We start from the raw sequence: 24058 nt of genomic DNA, 5'->3' as shown, positions 1-24058 counted from the left end.
TGGACTCGCGTCCAGGGGCGTACCAAAGAGAGTACGTTTGGGGGGAAAGTAAGTGAAATTTGCCAAGTAAAAACCAAAGTTTGTCAAGTCGTCTAAGTTTGCATTGTTACGGTAGATTTCAATTTAAATGTTTCATTAAAATTATAATCGGTGGCGCCCTCCGCTGTTAGCGGCGGGAACTATATACTATACAATTGAATTAATGGTACTAATGTACTTTGGAAGTTATAGATGGCGCCACCCGTATAATGATAGAGTTGACGGCTGGAAATTTTAGAATTTGTTTCGCGAAACCACGACTACCGAACGCGCCTATGTCATTCTAGCGGTACTATTCCCAATTCAATGGCGAAAACGGCTCGCCGTCTAGTTATATTGAGTGAAGCATTTGCGTAATCTCTTTATATATCAAGTGAGATACACGAAGAAGAAAACAGAGATTGAACGATGTTACAGCAATTTAAAAATCCCATCAAACCCGCTTACTATTTTCTCGTCGTGTATCGCGCTGTAGTAAAAAATAGATACATTTCATCCTGACGAATACTAGTGGTTGTTTAACTGAACTGCTTTGAATAACTGGAATTATTCTTACCCAAATATAACATAAACAATTCAAACACTTATTACTGAAATATTAACGTAAGAACAACCGACACTGTATCACACCATATGATCACACGTTATCTTTACCCAACGCAACTTTAGGAATATTGGCTTGTGAAATTTTCACTTTCCTAAAGAATATCACTATAATATTCACGACTTACCTAATTTACGTTAAGTAAAAAAATCTGTAACATCTCCTATATAAATTAAAACTATTTTTATAAATTTTATATAGATTGCCAAATTTAACGTAGAAAATGAACACTGAAATAATAACGAACAACCGATATTCTCTATCACGCGTCTATCTGCCTTTCAATTTTATAAGGTGCTGTAGGAAAAAATGACTATTTAAAACGCTTTTACCACAAGGCTGAACTAAAGTTCCGACACACTAGCTGCATAGCGTAGAAATCAGGTATTGTAAGTTATACATAAGGAGAAGCAACTACATAGAAATCTCAAACATAGTTAATGACTTTAGGGAAGTAAATTGCTGGGAAATTCTAAATGATTTGTTTACTATCGATTTAGGAGTTTTTTTAATTAACTAACACGTTTCATAATTTTCATTTTGCCAAGTCCACCTCGATTTGCCAACTCTACAAAACTTTGGGGGGGGGGGAGCCTCCTCCCTGTTCCCCCCAAAAAGGTACGTTCCTGCTTGCGCCAACTCGAAAGAATTCTGAAGCGTGACCCGTACGTCAAGAATATATTCAGGGGAATCTACCCCGCAGATAAGCTACCCAAAATCGTCAAATTGTTCCCCTCGCTATACATCGTCAACACCGACACATCGAAAGGGCAAGGAGAACACTGGACTACTATCTACATTTCAAGGAAAAAGAACACCGAATTCTTCGAAAGCTATGGAAATCCCGAAGATTTATATAAATTTAACGATTTTGTAGAACGCAACAGTCTAACTGTTACGTATAATTCATATCAATTGCAAGGGAATTTTAGTAAAACATGTGGTGGATATTGTGTATATTTCTCTGTTAATAGATGTAGAGGTGTAAATATGTTTAAAATATTACAAAGATTTTCTAAAGATAAAAATGTCAATGATCATATGATTACGGAATTCATGTATAAAAAGTACGCAATAAATATTTTGAAATAATTTATTTGTTTCTCAATACGGAAATGTCCGTGGGACAACGTTGTTATTCCGTCAGACAAAATGTAACGTTTATCGTCACACGGATTAAGGCACATTTTGGTTTGACGTACCGTTGATAATTCGTGTTTTTTACTGACAATACGCTTCATTTCTTCGACGGTTACTTTACTGTTTAACAGACACTCACGGTATTGTTCGTGGCGTACGCGCTTTTGGACTACACGCCTGCACACCCCTTTGCGGGTTCTCCCCTCCCCCATTCGCCGACAAGATTGGGACACATGTCCCTCGGCCAGGTCAAAGTTGACCGGAGGTTACCGAGCCGTCAGGGTTCACGTCCGCGGTTGCTGACTCTTCGGAGTTCGCGTCCGTCGCGGTTGCCGGTCCATCGGGGTACGCGTCCCCGTCCGCGGTTGCCGGCCCTTCTTGGTACGCGTCTCCGTCCGTGGTTGCCGGCCCATCGGGGTTCGCGCCGCCGTCCGCGAGGAAAGCAAGTCCTTTCCTTATAGCGAATTGCCATCGAATTGAGTTTTTCCTACTTTATTAGATACTGGTTCTTATAGCTTATACCTCTCCCCCTACCATAGTAGAACTTGTATCTGATTAAAAAACAAATTTGTGAATATCAAACTATAGTAGCTACCGTAACATACTAAATACATTTTCCATAATATTAAGAAAACTAAGTCAACGCTCGAAAACGGGTAGGGGAAACTTGCAGGTTTGTAGACTTATAAAAATGTAAATTCGGTCTCAGTAAAATCATATTTTATCTAAAATATTTGCGCAACTAAATATATTTTCCAAACATATAAAGTTAAGTTAGCGTACGAAAACGAATAGGGGAAATTTGCGGTTTTGTTGACTTAAAAAATAAAAATTCAGTGTCAGTTGAAAAAATAATATTTTATTTAAAATATTTGCGAAACTACGCTAACAATATTGTTATACACCCAAGATGAATATAACGAGGAATTTTGAAGCGCGCAATGGAGGTTGTATCTGTGGCTAAATAAACATTTCACCGTGGGATCCATCCCCATATCCGACACTTTCGGGCACCCAAATCGTGGACGTCTCGTTGCAAGATGCCCCTTTATACAGCGCATTTTTCGGATCCTTTCGTGAAAACCGGATCATAGTCTCGGGTCATCGTGATTAACACTTGATTCAGTTTTTCGTATGGGGTAAATCCAGTGTCCCACGCAATCCCGTGAAGATTCTTCGTCGTCCACACGTTTTGTTTGAAGATTTTTTGCGATAAGATATCCTGGCTGTACGGGGGTCCCAACAGGAACGCCGCAACTTTCTGATCCGCGCTGACCGAAACCCCCGCGACCTCTTTTACTACCTTTGTAGTGGTGTCCCGTCCAATGAGATATTCAACGTCTACTACGATAGCCTTCATTATTAAGCTGAAATATATATTTCAAATATTTATAAATTTTAAAAAACTAAGTACTTATCTAAGTATTTAAGTAAATTATTTAAGGAAAAATAATTCTAAAATACACTTACAAATTGAGAAACTTGCAAACTCTGCTGGAAAATATTAATCCCGTGAGATAGCCGGAGCCGAACACCTTTGACTGGCACTCAAAGACTGATGCTCCTAACTTTGAGAAAATAATTTTTATACTGAACCGCCGTAACCTCAATATCCGATAGTGCTAGCACGCCAGGTTGATAGTCGGAATTTCCGATTTTCGGAGTAGCCTGCCGGAATCGTCAATATCTAGGTAAGCAGGGTTGCCAGTCGGAACATCCATCTTGCAGGCATGATCGAAACCTACAGTTTACCGGAAGTGCTTATATCCGAAAATATGGGTATATAGCCCCCTGGTCAATCTGATAAAACCACAAAATCGTAAACTTCGAAATTAATAGAAGAACTGAACATTCCTCCTGATCTTCCGATGGATGTAGCCTACATCGAAGTGGATGACGACGCTAGTACGGTCGCAAACTCGGATTTGGAAAATGTGTAAGATTTCTTTTGTTAAATTTTAATAACTTTTATTTTTAATAACTTTTATTTTTAATAACTTTTATTTTAATAACTTTTATTATACTATTATCCTTTATTTTAATAACTTTTATTATACTATTATCTTTTATTTTAATAACTTTTATTATACTATTATTAATTTTCATTAACTTCTATTTTAATAACTTTTATTTATTTATTTATTTAATTCAATTGCATTTCATTAATTTCTATTAATATAATTTACTTTGTTCGTTAGCGATGATGACGTTGAAGAACAACATACAGCTACCAAGAACTGCGATGGGAGGTACATAACACGGAAATTACGCTTTTTTTTGGACCCATGGCCACGATTTCGGGTATTACTGGAAGTAATGTGTAGGATTGTCTCCGATCACATGGATTTTGAGTAAGGATTTAAGCGGAATATATATATATATATATATATTGTGCTTATTATAATATTATAGCCCCCATGCAACTCCTAACGTCGACGGGATCTCCATACTGAATGACGTTATGACACTAATGATAACGAGGCGAAACGAATTTCGGGAGCTTCAACTCCCAGACTCCGAGTACAAAATGTTATTAAAATCATTATGACGAGCATAAATACACATTATTTAAATTCATATTTTGTATAAATATTTCATTAAATTTAAATCAAAAATAACAATGAAAACATTACTACGACGTTTTATTGCATGATCCCTATATTTAGTTCAGTTCCCTGTCCGCTATTTTAAAAATCCCTCTATCTACATCCCTCCCTCCACTCACGTGTCTCTTCACCGTCTCTGCGCCACCTCTACGCCCCCACCGCGCCCCCTCTACGCCCCCTCCACTTATCCTTGCGCCCCTTTGGCTCTCAACTGAAAATTTCTACCTACTTTCAACATCACAAATGGTTTTATATGCCGGTAACACTTCGCAAAATACTAATTCATGGGTAAGACATTGTTAAAGTGATAGAACTTTTTCAAGAACCAGAGATACCCGAATTGTTGACGAATGTACATGTAGATAATCGAAGTAACGACGAAGACGTTGTAGCAGAAGATTTCTTAGGAAATTTGAACTTAACTAATTTGAACCAATTTGATTGTAAATAACTGGAAAACTACGGAAAGTCGCCAAGGTTTCTCAGCGTTATACAATTAAGAGACTTGTCCTCTAACTATTTCAAAATTAATTGTTGATCTGTACCTGCCCGTTCTTTGTTAAAAAAAATCGATTAAAGATCGAAGATTTGGTACGATTAGTAGAGGGACAATGAGAGAGCTCTAACACGGGGTGGAGGTGGAGTCAGGTGGAATTGAGGTGGGATTGAAGTGTATGTTAAAACCCGTAGAAAAGCAACATATGTTATTTTGTGGTAGTTTTTTTGAAAGATAAGATATTGATAAGGTTCTTTATTTCGCGATTTAAATATAGTATGGAATAAGTTGAGAATGTATTGAAATGATGTAAGTTGTAAAGAGTGATATGTTCTTGTTAACCTAGGTGGGAGATGAGGACCGGGTAAATCCACATACACGTAATGCAATGCAGTTTAAAATGCGTGTACATAGAATGGAAAGTTTTTAAGACCAATTTTAATCACTAAGATAGAATCCTTAAGTACTTTGCGGATATAAAAAGAGGGAACTGGTTCAATGTTTAAACCACATTCGAAGAGTTTTTCACTGAAATAGAAGCAATCCCTAGAAAACCTTAAAAAATGTAAGTATAAAATCTGTTCATAATAAATTATTTGTCTCCTAACATACATGTATATTTATTTGGTCATTTTTTTAATTTTATTTTATCTATACACCTGTTACATTATTTAGGAATGGACTAAAAGTGTTTCCCATGTCCCAAGTTAAAGGTATCACTGTTACACCGGATTGTGAAATCTTTTTCCGAACAATAGATGGGAAAAAGGGGATTAAGCTGACGGAAGAAGAATTACATCAATTATGGATGAAACGGGAAGAGATTTCGTCGTTCTTTCAGGCCGAGTCCTCCCAATGCTCTACGTCGTTTTTCGAGGGATCAACGACCAAACCAATAGATCTGTGTATTTTTCAAAACGTGAAAATTCTCAACATACGAAAAATGTGTCCCGGGACTGAACCGCTTTACGAAACGCTATTCCCCACTAGAGAGGGTTTTGCGATCACTTATTCGTCGTGGGGGAAATTTACCGAAATTTATGATGAACTTTTAGTATATTTTAATGAGGTTAAACAAGTTCACAATCTTATTAGGGAAAATATCGAAAATCAACTACGTAAATTTATTCGAAAGAAGTGTTACGGGTGTTAATTATCGCACGAGTCCCAATTACAACGTGACTGTTTAATGATGGATTGGTATCAAAGAGTTGATTTGCACTTTTTACATGCTGTTAGTAACTTAAATTACTCAGAAATCAATATGATGTATTCTGGTAAAAAGTTTCAGGAAAATTTCTCCGAACTTATTGTAAGTAAAATTGTTTGTAAGACGAAGCAAATGTTATTATAGAAAAATAAAATTATTTTAATGTAATTTAAAAAAAAATAAATAGTTGAATATTATCTCACGACATTAACGATTTTAAATGTAATTTATGAACACTAAATAGTTCCTGGGTGGGAGATAGTGTGTGCGCGATGAAAGTAGATATATTAATTTTCAAAATTAGTTAGTATCTTTTAATTCATAAAGTGTGGTGTATGTTGATGGAGAGCTGGAACACGGGGTGGAGGTGGAGTGAGGTGGAATGAGGTGGAATTTAGGTGTGATTGAGGTGTATGTTGAAACCCGTAGAAAAACAACATATGGTATTTCGTGGTAGTTTTTTTTGAAAGATAAGATAAGATATTGATAACATACACATTTAAGAGGTCAATTGAAAATTGATTTCATGTTTGCATATTTACTGATGTACGCGGCGGTATATAAAGCTGGTGCACTTCTTTGTTAGGGACAATACCCAAAAAAATCTCAGAAATCTGAACATTGTTAGTAAAAACTTGCTGAGGTTAACGGTAATAGTTAGTGTAGGGAGCTGTTGGCTCGCGTGGCATGAAGGGCTTGCCACCACCCTCCTACGCATTGTAACCCGGCCACCTGTTACTTGATCACGCACAAGCAACATTGCTTATGTGTCCGAAGGTGGTGCCTTGGGTATTAGCTCTATTTAAAAAAAAACGACGCTCTATAGGTCATAATAGTATTGATTTTTAAGCCTGGAAATCCTTTCTTTTAGGGATGGTCTCAAAGTATTTCTGATATCCCGAGTTATAGGTGTTACCATCACACCGGAGTGTGAAGTACGCCTTGGAGTGATAGATGGTAGAAGTGGGAGAACCCTAACTGGGAGCGAATTTCACCAATTATGGATGAAGCGGGGAGACATCACGTCATTCTTCAACACAGAATCAGCTAATGGATCTTCATGGTTCTTCGAAGGATCGACGACTAGACGAAAAAACAAGTTTACTAATAACGGATTCACAAAACCTTTTCTCAAGAAGTGATTGACCCGAATATATGGAATTAATAACAGAATAGTTTAAATTATTTATAGCTTCTGAGAGGTGTAATTCCACCCTCAGATCCCAATCCATCATTAAACAATCACGCTGTATTTGGGAAGGGTGGTCTATTTCACAACCATAACATTTTTTCTTTGTATAATCATGAATTTGATTCTCCACATTTTCGCGAATAAGATTAAAAACACGTTTATCTTCATTGAGATAGATGGAAAGTTCATCGTACACTGCAACTAGTTTATTCCACGAAGATTTGGCTATAGTTAAGCCTTCTTTACTGGGGAATAGCAACCCGTATAACGGACCAGTTCCGTGGAACATTTCTCGGGTGTTGAGAATTTTCTGGCCTCAGTAATTACCCAGTTTCATTCGTCTAGTCGTCGATCCTTCGAAGAACCATGAAGATCCATTAGCTGATTCTGTGTTGAAGAATGACGTGATGTCTCCCCGCTTCATCCATAATTGGTGAAATTCGCTCCCAGTTAGGGTTATCCCACTTCTACCATCTATCACTCCAAGGCGTACTTCACACTCCGGTGTGATGGTAACACCTATAACTCGGGATATCGGAAATACTTTGAGACCGTCCCTAAAAGGAAGGAATTCCAGGCGTAAAAATCAATACTATTATGAACTATAGAGGGTCGTTTTTACTTTCATTGTTAAGATTTCTGTGATTTTTTTGGGGAATGGTCCCTAACAAAGAAGTACACCAGCTTTATATACCGCCGCGTACATCAGAAAATATGGAAACTTGATAACCATTTTCAAATGACCTCTTAAATGTGTATGTTATCCATATCTTATCTTATCTTTAAAAAAAAACTACCACGAAATAACATATGTTGCTTTTCTACGGGTTTTAACATACACATGAATCACACCTCAATTCCACCTCACTCCACCTCCACCCCGTGTTCCAGCTCTCCATCAAACATTCACCACACTTTATGAATTAAAAGATACTAACTAATTTTGAAAATTAATATATCTACTTTCATCGCGCACACACTATCTCCCACCCAGGAATCAACTATTTAGTGTTCATAAATTACATTTAAAATCGTTAATGTCGTGAGATAATATTCAACTATTTATTTTTAACAAATTACCTTAAAATAATTTTATTTGTCTATAATAACATTTGCTTCGTCTTACAAACAATTTTATTTACAATAAGTTCGCAGAAATTATTTTCCAGAATCGTTTTACCAGAATACATAATATTGATTTCTGAAAAATTTAAGTTACTAACAGCATCTAAAAGTGCAAATCAACTCTTTGATACCAATCCATCATTAAACAGTCACGTTGTAATTGGGACTCGTGCGATAATTCACACCCGTAACACTTCTTTCGAATAAATTTACGTAGTTGATTTTCGATATTATCCCTAATAAGATTGTGAACTTGTTTAACCTCATTAAAATATACTAAAAGTTCATCATAAATTTCGGTAAATTTCCCCCACGACGAATAAGTGATCGCAAAACCCTCTCTAGTGGGGAATAGCGTTTCGTAAAGCGGTTCAGTCCCGGGACACATTTTTCGTATGTTGAGAATTTTCACGTTTTGAAAAATACCCAGATCTATTGGTCTGGTCGTTGATCCCTCGAAAAACGACGTAAAGCATTGGGAGGACTCAGCCTGAAAGAACGACGAAATCTCTTCCCGTTTCATCCATAATTGATGTAATTCTTCTTCCGTTAGCTTAATCCCCTTTTCCCCATCTATTGTTCCGAAAAAGATTTAATAATCCGGTGTAACAGTGATACCTTTAACTTGGGATATGGGAAACCCTTTCAGTCCATTCCTAAATAATGTAACAGGTTTATAGTTAAAATTAAATAAAAAAATTAAACAAATAAATATACATACATGTTAAGAGACAAATAGTTTTATTACGAACAGATTTTATACTTAAGTTGTTTAAGTATTTCTAGGGATTGCTTCTATTTCAGTGAAAATCTCTTCGAATGTGGTTTAAACATTAAACGAGTTCCCTCTTCTTATACACGCAAAGTACTTAATGTTTCTATCTTATTGATTAAAATTGGTCTTAAAAAATTTATATTTTAAGTACACGCATTTTAAACTGCATTGCATTACGTGTATGTGGATTAAGCCGATCCTCATCCCCAAATAGGTCAACAAGAACATATCACTCTTTACAACTTACATCATTTCTATACATTCTCAACTTATTCCATACTATATTTAAATCGCGAGATAAAGAGAAACAAGCCGAACCTTATCAATATCTTATCTTATCTTTCAAAAAAACTACCACAAAATAACATATGTTGTTTTTCTACGGATTTTAACATACACCTCAATCCCACCTCACTCCACCTCATTCCATCTCACTCCACCTCATTCCATCTCACTCCACCTCCACCCCGTGTTCCAGCTCTCTCATTGTCCCTCTACTACGATTTTGGGCGGATTTTCGTTAATATTTCGTTTTCTAAATAAGATTTTTCGATCAAATTCCACGCAGTAGGAAATGATCTTGGCCGCTAGGGGGCGTAACTGAAAAATATTCCGGTAGGGGTCATCTTAATTTTCTGGAGAATCCAAATATTCAAAATTATTTTATGTATATATCCTACTGAATTGTTGCCACAAAAACCGATTGCTGAAACATAGGGAGGAAGCTCTGAATATGGCGATATATCATAAAGTGCCGTGTCAAATAGTTAATACACCCAAGGGCAAACTCTTCCAAGGGGAGGTATATTTTGGCTTGCCAACCGGTTAGACTTGAAAATATATCGTGGAGATACAAAATTAATTATTGAACCTGGTACTGTAAACGTGAAAAATTGGGGTGAACTGGTTTTTAAAAAAATAAATGTGAATTTAAATGTTTTTAAATACATTTAAAACTTTACATTTCAACCTCGTAAATCTCATCGTACAATAGGAAGGCACCTCAGTTACATTCGAAAGCCGCTATTTAATGTAGATGCTCTTTTTTGTTCGGTTCAATCTACGCCAACACTTGCAGAATACGGTTACGAATGGTACTTGTACGCAAAGCCACTTGTTTTGATATCTACTTTAAATATATCTACTTCGCTTCAGCATCAACGGAGTGTTTGAGCTTATATATCGCGAAAAGCTCTGAAAATTCTGTATTGCCTAGCTGATTTTTATAATTATTTCACGAACCAATTTCGATAGGTTGTAGAAATAATTCTGATTTGACTTCGACAGGTAATGAGAATATCAAGGATTTGACTTCGATAGGTTGTGAAAATATCTCCGAATTGAGTCCGACTAGCTTTAAAAATGTGCGACCAAGAAACAGATACAAATCTAGTAACTAACGAAGTTCGCGATGTAACCGACGTGACGGGTGGATTTGGCAAATTCCAGAGACGCATATTGTACATTTCGACGATGAGGTCGTTGTGTTTGACATCTCTCTTCTACTCGTATTTTTTCGTGAATCTGAGAGTGCCATTCGCGTGCGCGGAAAATGGAACATCAGCAAATTATTACCGTAACTCGAGCGCGAATGAAAGCTGCGTTAGGTCAGCGTACCGGGTCGAGAATTCCTCCTCTGGTCAAGAACTGGTCACTGAGGAATCCGTTGCTTGTGAAAGTTTTATTTACGAAACTGACGATTCCGGATCCAGTATAGTTGAAGAAGTAAGCATTGACCACGACTCTTGTGTCCAACAATATTTTTACAATGCCGACCTATGTCATGATGGTAAAGCAAAAATTATAATTGATAATTTTTATTGTAGAAACTAGGGGGAAACTAGGCCTTTATGACTCGGAAGAGCTGTTTGGTATCATGGGACTATAATTCCATAAGTGTAATTAGTTAGTCGAAATAATTACTGATAGCTGTAAACTAAAGCTAATATCTATAATAATAATAACAAATATCAGTTATTATATAATACCCAAGGCACTACCTTAGGCCCAAGTTATCTAGCGAATTACGGAGTGACGTAGAATTAACGTCATATTTATAAAAATAAAATACAAAATTTCCATTTACAAAGAACTTACTATGACTACGAAGTAGAAATTATGTTCATTATAAGTAAAACAAATTGACAATTCGTTAACATTGGTTTCAAATTATTAGTAAATATGTTTAAAAAATTAATACTACGAATGACTAATTGTAAATGTATCTATTAAGTGGGATCTGGTTTGCTCTAGAAAATGGATGATTTCATTTGGCTACTTGGTATTTTCACTGGGCACGTTTGTGGCCTATTTACCAATCGGACAATTATCTGACAAGTAAGTGAACCAATAAATCGATATTATAGATTTAATTTGTGGTGTGGATGCGGTGAATAACCTTTACTACATATAATAGTCAGAAGGGTCACCGAGATCTTACATAAATATCATATTTTAGAACATAAATTCAAATTTATGTCGACCCTCTCCAGCGGTACAATTAATAAATCGCAATTAAAGATTTAATTTGTGGTTGCGGTGAGTAAGCTTTAATAAATATAACAGGTTGGAGGGTCGCTATAATGTTACATAAAAAATAATCAGCTAGGCTAATACCCAAGGCACCACCTTAGGCCTAAGTCATCATGCGACTTTTGAAGCCATTAATTCAGGTGGCCGGGTTACAATGCGTAGGAGGGTGGTGGCAAGCCCTGCATGCCACGAGATCGAGCCAACAGCTCCCTACACTCATTATTACCGTTAACCTCGACAAGTTTTTATGGAAGGGGAAACCGAATTACTCGGGGGAAAACCCCTTTAGCTAGTGGGGAGATAACTTGCAAACTCAATAAATAATTAAAGTAGAAACAACGATTTCTTCTAGTGCACAAAATTTATTAAAAAATTAAAACATAATTTAATTACACAAACCGACTAGTTTCGGCAGAACATCCTACCATCCTCAGGGGTTTAAGCGCTTCAAGTGTTGAGGCAATCAAATTATATTAATGGGAGCGATGTGAAATTACAGTTGTTTTTTTAGAATATCAGTCGTAAAATAAATGTTTAAATATTTCACAATATTATTCCCATAGAAATGTTTAGATGGATTAAATACTAAGTTAATTTTAAATTCAATTTTAAATAATCTATATTTAATAAAAACTAAACAAGTGGGGAAAATCCACAGATCATTAAATTCAGTTTTCTCGTCTATGGTTATTTTTGGCTTCATTCACTCGTCAATTTTAGCCAACCGAAATGTTGGAGGGTGTAACTATATTAGTTGGCCCGCCGACCAAAATGTCTACCTCACACCCTCCGCGTGTTAAGGATTTATTTTAACAATCACTAGTCAATTAATCAAAAATTGCTTGGTAACGAATCATAAGCTGGATATTATCAAATACCCTAGAACTAGACTTTCAGAAAGTCGATAAAACAGATTCTGTAAATAACGAAGAAGCGTAGGCGTACCTTTCGCGTGAAACGTTTTTCTTTTCAAGGTTGACTAAACACTTTACCTCTTCGCTTTTTCACCTACGTTCTAGCAAACCTATCAACCAAAGCATTACATTTACGGGTATTTTTACTAACATAATTTAAACTTACATGAAGAGAAAATAAGTATGTTGAGACCATTTTTAACGACTAAAGCCGGTGACGTTCTTCCTCCACCTTCTTGTTGTGGGGGGGGGGGATTCTATTATGAAAATTTCTCACTTTCGTAAATTAAAACTTATCTTAGTTATATTTTTGTGATAAATATATGATCATAATTATAATTATGCGCATTAAATTACATTTTGAAGTTAAAATTTTAAGTTTTCTCAAGTTACATATGTTTTATGAGTACTTAGAGGGGATCGAAATTTTTAATGTCGTTTTTTGGAGCTTTCATACTTATGTTATTACTAATGTATTTGTAATGTTTACTTTTCAGGTTTGGAAGACGACCGGTCAATCTCATCGGCCAAGCGCTGATTACGATTGTTACTTTCGTTGCACCGTTTTCCACGTCTATGGCCATGTTTCTGGTAACACGGTTCGCCGTCGGATGTCTCTACGCAACTCTTCAAAGCGGCATCGTGTCCATCTGTAAGTTGCAAATGGTTCATTCATTAGAGGCTGCCATTAGAAATTTTGGAGACATACCACCGCGTGGAAAACCTGTTGCGAAATAGCTCAGGGAGGCTATTCTGTAAACAATTAAAATCGTTTACACAATTCCAAATTTGAATGATTTGGATCGGCTTTATTTAGATTGGGCGCAAAAAGCCGTATTCTCTAACCCAAATCCAAGAATTTCGTATTATTTCTCAACAATACTCATCATACAAAAAAATTATATTCCTAGGTTTTTGCTCTTCAAAGCTAATGGTATTTACAAATCAGGGGGTAAAATACCTAAATGAGATCACCCCCATTTGGCCGGCTTCTTGAATGGCCAAATCATTTGGCTTGCTTCGAGCCATATGATTTGGGATTTAGACTTGCTGAATAAGCATTTTTGTCATTTGAGGTGCGAACTGTCCAAATTCCCAATGATTTGGACAGACTCGATCCAAATGCAAATTACTGAATATCCCCCCGGGGTAGATTTGAGGGAGAGATTCTTTTATTTAGGAAGACCGACTGAAAAATCTTCTTTTAAGGTAATTTTAATTAAATTTACTTTAGATTTGATAGCATTGGTGAGCTGAATTTCTTATCGCGAACTGTAGAGAGATGGTTAACTTAGTTTGAAGGAAAAGTCGATTTTGGTTAATGGAAAATGTTATTTTTTTTGGGTGACTGTTTCGTGGTCAGTTTAGTTTAGCGACCGAACGAGAAGTGGCTGTTTTCGGGTTTCCAGTTGTAAAAAAGGAAATTATATTAGGCTATAAGAACTCAAACATTGTTTAATTTTTGGACAAATAATTGTACTAGCATTATGTAGGCTTCTTACGAGAATTTGGCGATTTTTTAAAATTAAAAGTTAATTTGAAAGTTCAAACCACCAAAAATGGCCGTGGTCGACGTCTTGATTTAATTTAAACAAAGGTGACACTATGGTGCGGCCGTAATGGGTTAGAGTGTGCAGTAACTGGTGGCTTGACCGGGGAGTCGGGGTCCGGCTCTTGTAACCCATAAGGGCGGTGGCGCACTGGGAGATGTTAGCTTCGATCAAATGGTCCTGTCTCCACCTCCGACTTCGGTCAGGTTTGGGCTGGAAACGGAGTCTTGGCTCAGGCTAACGGAGAGGGTCCGTGCAAACTGGTCACCTCGGAGGATTGGGTACCCTGCTGTGGGGCGGCGAGTCTCCGTATGAGGCGCAGTGGTCCTGTTTTCCGGCTTTTTGGGGCACACCGGTATTTCCGGTGCCAGCTTTGCTGGGTTATGTGGACCGCTGTGTGCCCGTCGTTCCCCTTTAGGAGCTCTTTCTAAAGGGTATGACTCTTTACCTACGTAGGTAGAGTGTCGGCTGGAGTTGCTAGAGCATCCGCTCTTATTCCCACTGCTGTGTGCGAAGTGATGATTGGTCTTCCCATTGCTGCACCTTTGCTGGGTTGAGTGGCTTGCGTCGAAGGTGCAACCATCAGTAGTAGGGTACTACTAACCATGCTGGATTTGTCACTTGTCCGGGCTTGTGGACGCTGGCGTAGGGCACTATGATGATAGACCTCCGGTGGTATGGTCTTTGTTACTAGGTACACCGGGCTATAAATTCTGACACTCTGACATTATGGTGCGGTCTGTTCAAATTATGGCAAAAAGGCGTACTATAATGACACACTGGTGAAATAATGGTACGTTCCAAATTCCTAGCTAGAATTATTGAATTGTACCGTAATTATGGTACGTCTGGACAACGCTGCCGGGCCTTTCTCCTTCTCGATCGCTTGGTATCGCACCGCGTTTTTAGGGGTCTACACAGATATGCGATAATGCGAGGAAAGGTTTCAGTGACGTACGGGGCTTAGGGACGCTGCGGAACAAAACACAGGATATTGTGTCCTCCCTAGATGCTCTCCCGACCGTTACCGAAATCTCTCGCTCTCCCTACCGTTACCGAAATCTTTCCTCTTACTATGGTTCAAATTATAAACAAATACAAAAAATACAAAATTATTTTAAATGAATTTACACAATAGCCCTTCTATAAAGTAACATTAGCCTTCTTGTTTTGATGTTGCTACTGCGTCACGGGTGACGTATCGATGACGTTTTACTACGAGAAACCCTGGACATAAGAATAAATTCGACGAGGCACCCGGTTTTTAAGCATAAACTGAACAGAACTTTTACGTATTGCGTGAAGAATAATCTACATCAAAATAAGTTCAGCAAAGTTATTTTTAATTTTTAGAGATTAATTTTTTTAAATTCAGAATTTATATTTTACAGTTAATGTTAATTAATTATTTTTAATTAGGGTTCATTAAATTTAATTAGTATTTCTATCAAGTTTAAAAATATATATTTGTAAATAAATTAAAAATTTCGAATACGAATATATTCATTACTTGGGCAAAACACATCATAACTTGCCACTTGGGCAAAAAACCCTTGAAAAACGTTAAAAAGCGGAAACCTGTAATTCATTTATTTTTGACTTAATATATTCAACTTGTCTATTGATAGATCTTTCTATATTGTAATACAGACAAATGCCTCTTGATAAACGTAAGCAGTAAAATCTCAAAAAGTTCATAATGAAAGTATTATCGCGAAAGCTTTTTGATAGGCGCGCCAACGCGAGTTACTGAATTCGCAAAGCGCGCCGAGCTCCTAATGGCACTTGGTGGGAAATGCCAACAACAGCCGGACAAAAGGACAATAGCAGAGCCGGGTACCCCCTCACTCAATTTCTTTGAAAGATATTTTTTTTTCTCCCCGCTCGCCGGCTAATCCCGACGCCGTGTGGTCCTCGATCAACCCGAATTTACAGCCTAGCAGTACCCCATCGGAACCCCCAAGTTATTCCCGTAAGAATCTGCACATATCCCCCAAATTATCGGCACTAGCCCCGCCAACTCACCGACGCCGAACACCGCCGACAACCATGGCTACCGCCGCTGTCACCGGGGCTCTCGCCACTCTGACTGTCCAACACCCTCCAAAGTTTGATCCAGCATCACAAGACATTAACGATTTTCTAACCATCCTGGAACCACGCTGTCTGGGAAAAACTGATACTGAACGTCTCTCTCTCTCCTCCCGTCGGTCCTTGTGGGATCGGCTCTACCATGGTATTCCGCCAAACTTCGCAGTATGGACACTGTGCCCTATACCAAAGAATTCTTGGTGAATTTTGGCGCTCATCACGCTCGATTTTTACCGAGCAGACAGCTACCCGGTTCAATTTTACCGAGACAGATTATGCTCTTTCGCAAACCCGAGCATGCCGGAATCCGAGAAGGTTAACTTTCTACTCAATGGACTTCTCCCGGAACTCAAGGACAAATTCATTCTGATGTCGCCCACGTCTGCTTCTGACTTTCTGGAAAAATAACGAACCAAAAGCAGTCTTCCTCACTCATCTTCGGCGATCGACGGGAAAATTCTGGATATTTTGACCACGCTAGCGACCAGAACTGCCCACCTGGAAGCGCAGAGAGTGGCTCCTGCTCTACTGCTGCCACCGAGCACAGAGATCAATGTCCAACTTCGGGAAATCCAGTACCTTCGCCAACCAATAGATCAACGACTTTACGTCTCTGGGCGACGAGAAACTATTCAATCTTCTGCTTTTTATACTTGTGGCGGACGTGACCATCTCGCCTCGTATTGCCACAAAACTGACCGCACCCAGAAAAAATATTATTGTAAATTTTACAGTAAGCTGCGGTCAGCATAGATGCCAGCAGAATGCTGTTAATTTCACAACCAACTCTATTTTTTTTATTGTCATGCTTCCTGTTAAATTTACTGGACACTCTGCTGTTTAAAAATACAGCAAGATAAAGTTTTATAAAGAGTATTGCTGTTTATTTAACCTTCATTCTAGTAAAATTCCAGTGTTTGCCGTAGTTTTAGTTATCAAACGTATTTAATACAGAACCTATTCACAACCTTAAATTCATCAACATTTTTACGGATCAAACCATTATCACACTGGTTTAATTGAAAAATTTCACATATTTTATTAATCAATTCATGATAGAAATATACAAAATTTTTTGTCAATTATTAAAAATTTTATAATAAAAACTTTGACCAAATATTTTCATTCTCCAACAGAACAATTTATTCGAAGATATCAATTTGACTACAACTCTAATTGATCATGTTAAGCTCGAGCCTTTGTAGTTTAGAGTTCTAGGGAAAACCAAAGGAAAGTAAACTATTAACTTGGTTTCAAATTATTAAGCACACGATGAACAAGGGTTGTAATTAATAAAGCATTTTGCGTGGGATGCTACTTATACAAAAGAGTTCATAAAAATATTTTTATCGGATATTATTATATTTAAAACTAAAATGAAACTTGTGCGATTTTAAAAAAATGTTTTGACAACTAAATAATAATTAGTTGTTTTATATACTAGCGCTTGCCGTTTATAACAGAAAAAACAGCAAAGTGTGGTAAATTTTACGCATTTTTGAAGTAAAACGTCAACCATGGTTTCATATTGTTAATTTTAATATAACTGTCATTTTAAAAACAGTACGAATATGAATTTTTACAGTTGCAACGGTTTTCTTCAAAATACAGCAGAAAGCTGTACATTTTACGACAAACTGCTGTTAGCCCACTTCCCCTGCACCTTGCTCTAAATTATAAACGGTTTTTTTAACAGTAAGTTTTGAGTGGGCGCTCTCTCCACACCAGACCCTATCGCTCTTCGGACTCCACTAGTAGTCCCTCGCCGTATCGTCAGGACAACGACCGTCACAGATATCCTTAACAATCGGGCTACGGTCGCCACTACTCTCCGCTCTGCTTCACCTCATCCAGCAAATTCCCATTGGAACCGAAGCCGCAGCCTTTGTAATTCCCAAATAATAAATCCTGGAAGATATTGCTCTTTCATTAAGTTTTCTCAGCCATAATTATCACTTTCGTGCTCCTAAACTTGGAGTTTCTTTTAAAATACCTTTCGTTGCGTTTCAATGCTGGCCGTTCTCTCTGCGATTGTTATATTCGCAATTGGATTTTTGGTCCGATAGGCTGACCCCTCGCTCTCCCTCTTTTTCTTTGTCATAAGTTGCCCGTTCCCAAATGTGAGTAAGAATTGCCATAAAACCACTAAGGTTTAAAAAAGCATCGGTATCGATGTTTTCATGTTAGAAAGTATTTTTGTTTTATTGCTTTTAAATATTGAATGTGTCAAAGTACACGTATTATTTACGGTGCGTGGTGTACGGGACTAGACAATTTCCAGTTAAAGTGTCCTGACCTTTGACCGTGGGGGTCATAAAGACTTAGTGCCCCCTTGGTCATAAAAACGTGGTTCATCCCTCCTCGGTTTATATGGAAATTAAAATATGGACGCCAAAAGGTTATTGGTCCCAAGCATTATGTGAATGTTAAGAAGGGGTCGATTAGGGCGTAGAAATTTACTACAGTCAAAGGTAGGCCCAAAACGGGGTCTGGAGACGGAACCCCCCCCCCTTGTCCACGCCACTGGTTCCAAGTGACACTATATCCCGGATGAAATAAGTCACGTGCCGCTGTGTTTAAACCAGAAGACAGTTGTTTTTGGGTCATCTTCTCCCAGAGGTCTCAGCCCTAGTGAGTCTGATCTTACAGCTCCGTTGGTAAAATCTAAGAATAAGTCCCCGGTTCTTTCGTTAACGGTTCCTTGTTACCAATATTCGCTAGCTGCGGTTCGCGATAACTTGATCCTACGGACATCACTGAGAGAAAAAACCCTAGGTTTAACAGGATAATTTTACTTGAACCGTCTGTATATCACTTGCACAGAATAACCCTGTGATAATTACTGTTATCCTTTAATTTAACAGAAGAGATTTACATGAAACGTGTGTGTACAACTCGTACAGAATAATCCTTTATAAATTACACGTATCCTTTATTTTATATAGGGACATAAATACATAAATGGCCTGTATTCTATAAAAATGGGTTGGTCTTGTAAAATGTACAGAAGGACATTGTAAAAATGTTTAGGAATATTATCAGCTGTATTTATTACGCAAATTGAGAGTGTAAAATTAACAGTTCAGTATGTAAAATTTACTTTAATAACAGATATGTACTTAAACGGCAAGCTTCAGTAAGATTAACATTGAAGTTATTTAAAAACATTTAGCAATTTACAAAATTCAAACGTATAATTCATTGGAGAAGCAGTATTTTTGAAAAACTGGTTGTTTTAGCACACAAATGTTTAAACAGTTGTATTTATTTGTTCATTGCTGTGGGGGGGGGGGGGGGGGGGGGCGCCCCGTACGACCACCCTTCATCTACTTAGTTAATAGCATCTGAACCCCGTAAATTTAATTATGCATAATGCATGGTAATTTCTTTGATAATCCTTCACCCTGCAGACCAAGAAGTGATATGGAAGTGTTTTCGATTCCGAATCATATTTCTGGGTGCACTGCCTAAGGCAGGGATGACTAAACTTTGACTTTCAATAGGTCTATTTTGAAATCTATTAATGATAGAGTCATGATATGTTTTGTGGTTATAGAAATCCATTATCGGCCTCAAATGGTTTTAATTAAATATTAATTAAAACGTTATACAAATTGTACGAAATAAATAAGAAAAATGAATTAATATAAAAACCGTGATTTACAGCAATAAATACTTCAGTAAAATACTACTTACGTGATCATTTACTTTGGTTTATAGAGAGGCCAAAGGCTTGGCCCGATTTCTCTTGAACCAGAGAGGATCACAATTAGATTAGTAACTATCTGGCAAACCTGAAAACCCAGTTGCCTCGTAAAACAAGTAAATTTTTGTTCAAAAGTCTTCTGATTTTATTGTTTTTTTTTAAACAAAATCATTTTTACTAGTGAAATAGCTGTGTATCAGTGATTACGTAAGCATGTAAATTATAATCGTGCTATATTTTGGAATATAGTCTCTTTACGTAGGCTACCTTTGCTATATACTAGAAATCAACCTTACGCATGAAACTTTACAAATACCAACCCTAAAGGACTGTACTTAAGCCTAATTTGAAAAACCACAGAATAAATTGTGCTTATTGGGTCTCTCTGAGGTATTGAACCCGGATTTTATGAAATTGTCGGTTTGGATAACCTTTTAATTATATGTTATTGAAAAATGCGAGATCAGTCTTCCATATTAGCCGTTTTTTCCCTAGCTACCACGTCAAAAATTCAGTTTCATATTCGTAAATTTGACTAAACGTGATAGTGTATTTTCTACAATATTGTTTGTTGAAATAATTATTTGCTACTTCTCGAATTTACTGAGATGTAAAAAGTATTTACTACCGACAGATGTGTAACACTAACATTAATATGCTAATAAAATTACGTATAAGGTTCACGTACTCCAGACTGTTATTCATGTAGATTTTACAGACTTTATTACTGTGTTATTTACAGCTATTTCATCATGTTAAATTAACATAAAATTACTTGTAAGATTATAATACGGAATAAGCTGTTATATTTACAGAAACGTCTTGGCATCCCCTGCTTCCAACACTTTAATGTAATTTGAACAGGGTTTTTCCTCTCAGTGATCACCTCAGACGGACAGCTTCTTTAGATTTTGCTTAATGTCTTGAATATCATTTTAAAGTTTTTACATTTAAAAACGAGTCGTCGCTTCTTCCTCACTAACCACAAACTGTGGTGTACTGTGCGTAACGAATTTTCTTCAATTGGTACTAAGGTACCATAAACTTTCAATGGCCTTCTGGCGTAGAACATTGTTAATTGGCCCTTTTCGATATACCTCTGGCATTCAACTTCTGGTCTAAATTTGAAACCGACCTCCGGTCTCTTTTATAATTAGCTGGTTTTATCATTTCTTGTTTTGTACAAGATAACGGTTGATTTCTTAACATCAATATTGAAGTTATCCATGGCAATTCTCAATGAATAAATAGTTCATTAACTTAATACTTAATCCGAAAGACATCCCTCAACATTAATGAGCCAATTATCAGTAAATATCTCGCTAGCCCCAATTGAGACAGTTATGCGAGTGTCCGGGACAAAATAACTTGTTAGTGGTGTCTATGCCAATTCAAATTTGATTATCCTTTTTATAATTCTCTTATTTCAAAGCATAGAAAATCCTGCTACACCTTCACCTCATGCCAACTCGGGAAAAGGCTCCCGACGATGGTAAAGGAGGGGTCACCGCCGTCATCAGCTAAACAACTCCCTCTCCTACTCAGTCCTACGAACAAATTAGTCTCTATACCTGCCACCATAAGAATTAACGTTATCTTTGACTCCGGAAGTACCAAGAACATTATCAACCCTCACTTGGTCCAGACCTTGGGTCTGCCTTCAGTTACGGGTCACTAATCGCTTTTTGATATCACCTCTTGGAACCACCACCATCAACATCAAACTTGGGACTACATTTTATCAAATAGACGCTCTTCTAGTCGTCAATTTTGATCACGATCTGCTACTGGGATTGGAGTTTTGTGATCAGAACCCAGTAGAGCTCAGTTTCCGTGACCGCTCATTGGTTGACATAATTGCAGCCTTGAAGCTACTTGAATCTTTTAAAACATATTTCCAGGAAACTAGAGACAAATTTTGAGTATGTAATGAAGGCCAAGGAGAGATATCCAGACTCAGATTATAGTGAAGGGAAAAAACGGGTTAAGAAGCGAAGTGCCAGTCTTACAGTTCATGACGGACCAGAAACAGAAACTCTTTTACAGAAAGGTGAATATTTTCCCCAGTTGTGGACTGTCTGATCTCAGAACTAACAAAATAAAGGATCGAAATCTCGAAAAAAAGTGTGAGAATCTATAGCTACTTTTTATCACAACGACGATGATCTATTATATGAATGGATACATCTCAAGCACTCTATAAGTTACGATGAAAATTGCGCAACTCTTCCCGAATGAAAAACATTAATTCTCTTTTTCCGAATGTGGAAATTGCACAAATAATCTTTTTGTGCATGATGGTAACAAATTGCATAGGGGAACGTTCATTTTATAGATTAAATCACAAAGAATGAGCTTCGAAACACAATGGGACAACCGCGTTTAAACTGGGTTACACTCATTTGCATGGAAAATTATATTCTTAAGAACATAGATTTTAATCCAATTATAAGTGAATTTTGTATAAAGATTGTGAGCGTCATTGTTTTTGAATTATCACTAGGATACTCAACAACATAACAATACTTTTGTTATGAAAATTACACTTAAAAGTTCCAAAAAAAATATAATACTTTTTATTTCATTTAACTGACGGTATTGACCTGATAAGGTTAGTATACCATATTGAAAATTACAACAGTTGTTTTAATGTAAGTTTTTTTAATGAACACGCTGTTTTTTAAAAAATATATTAATAATTGGTTTTGCACAGGGGCCCCCACAGCTGTAAAGACTGCCCTGACTATTTGACTTCGGTCTGTGTGGTTCCTTGGGTATTAGCTTTCCTGATTATTATTTGATTTTTAAAAGTATTGAAATATAAATAATTCAGTAATGAATAAATGACATGAATGTGATGATTGGTAAATTTATTTGTGAATATATTTTGCTTTTAGATATCGAATGTGTTGGACCAAAGTACAGATAATACATTGTGTTTCCTTTCTCTGTCCTGTTCGGTGTTGGTATAATGCTGATGTCCTTGTTAGCTTGGCTTATTTCGAAATGGCGTACATTCATGTTCGTGTCATCGATTCCAATTCATTTACCTTATTTGTTTCTGCTTTATTGGTAACCAATATTTTATATTGATTATAATTTAGTTACAATAGCGCATCAAAATATCTCTATTCGATATTTTTAGGTTCGTTCCCGAATCCACAAGATGGCTTCTATCAACAAAACGATACGACAGGGCTCGACAACAAATCGTCGAACAAGCCGAATTGAATGGCAAACAGATCAGTGATATCGACCACGTGATGGCGAAGCTAATTGAAAAAATTGAATTAGTAAGAGTTTCAGTTCCCATTGAATTTCATAGATCAGAAGACTAAAATACACTCATCTATTTGGATATTAAGGACGCTAATTCCAAAAAGGCCACATTTTTGGATATTGTAAGAAACTCGCACCTTCGAAGAACTGCGGCTATAATATACTTCACATTGTAAGTAAAGTTGTCGATATTGAGGGGAAGCAAGTTTGTGGGTTTTCATTTTTAGTGGTAACTAAAGACTAATTAGTGCATAAGAAAATTTCGTACACATTTTATGTAGCCCAAACCACGGAACACCAATTCTTTATTGTCCACAATGATCAGTGTAATTATTGACAACGCATAACATTTTTTTGCTCTAATTGTTGTTAGAGAATCTTTAAAGCAACTTGCAGTTGATTTTCCGTATAACACTAAACGAAAATGTTATAACCCGAGGAGGAGCTCGACCGATTTCTTAGTTTTACTCCGTTTAGAAAATTACTCTTCACTCTGTAAAAAATACTTAAATGCTCTTCAATCTCTGTTGATAAACGTAATATAGGTAACGTTTAATATTGTTACTTATTTTTGTTAAATAGGGGTTTTCATAAAATCCCCATCGAAGAACTGCCTTGAGGTGGTATACTCTAGGAAGGGACATGTAACTGTCGGTGGTCTTTGGTTTTTATTGATTTTTCGGGAAACAGGTTTGCCGGCTTGTTGATGTCACGCCGACGGTTCTAGTTCTGGACGTACTGACTTGAACTAACCTCAAGACTGAGGTACAATTTTCGTCGGGAGGGAAAACAACATTGC

The 24058-nt window shown here is 36.9% G+C and overlaps 1 protein-coding gene across 1 annotated transcript; it reads left to right on the top strand.

The window, feature by feature from the left end:
• Window positions 1–10403: 10403 nt before the first annotated feature.
• Window positions 10404–22909, top strand: LOC149960243 (organic cation transporter protein-like). The gene is made up of 4 exons (XM_090167419.1): window positions 10404–10912; window positions 11421–11524; window positions 13131–13285; window positions 22878–22909. Exons 1-4 carry the CDS (start codon window positions 10550–10552, stop codon window positions 22907–22909), a joined length of 654 nt encoding a protein of 217 aa, XP_090023545.1. The 5' UTR covers window positions 10404–10549.
• The last annotated feature ends 1149 nt before the right edge of the window (window positions 22910–24058 follow it).

This window comes from Leiobunum rupestre, chromosome 2, assembly GCF_980474605.1.
Source record: "Leiobunum rupestre chromosome 2, qqLeiRupe1.1.hap1, whole genome shotgun sequence".
NCBI classification, from domain to species: domain Eukaryota; kingdom Metazoa; phylum Arthropoda; class Arachnida; order Opiliones; family Sclerosomatidae; genus Leiobunum; species Leiobunum rupestre.
This window is presented reverse-complemented; position numbering and strand designations above follow the sequence as displayed.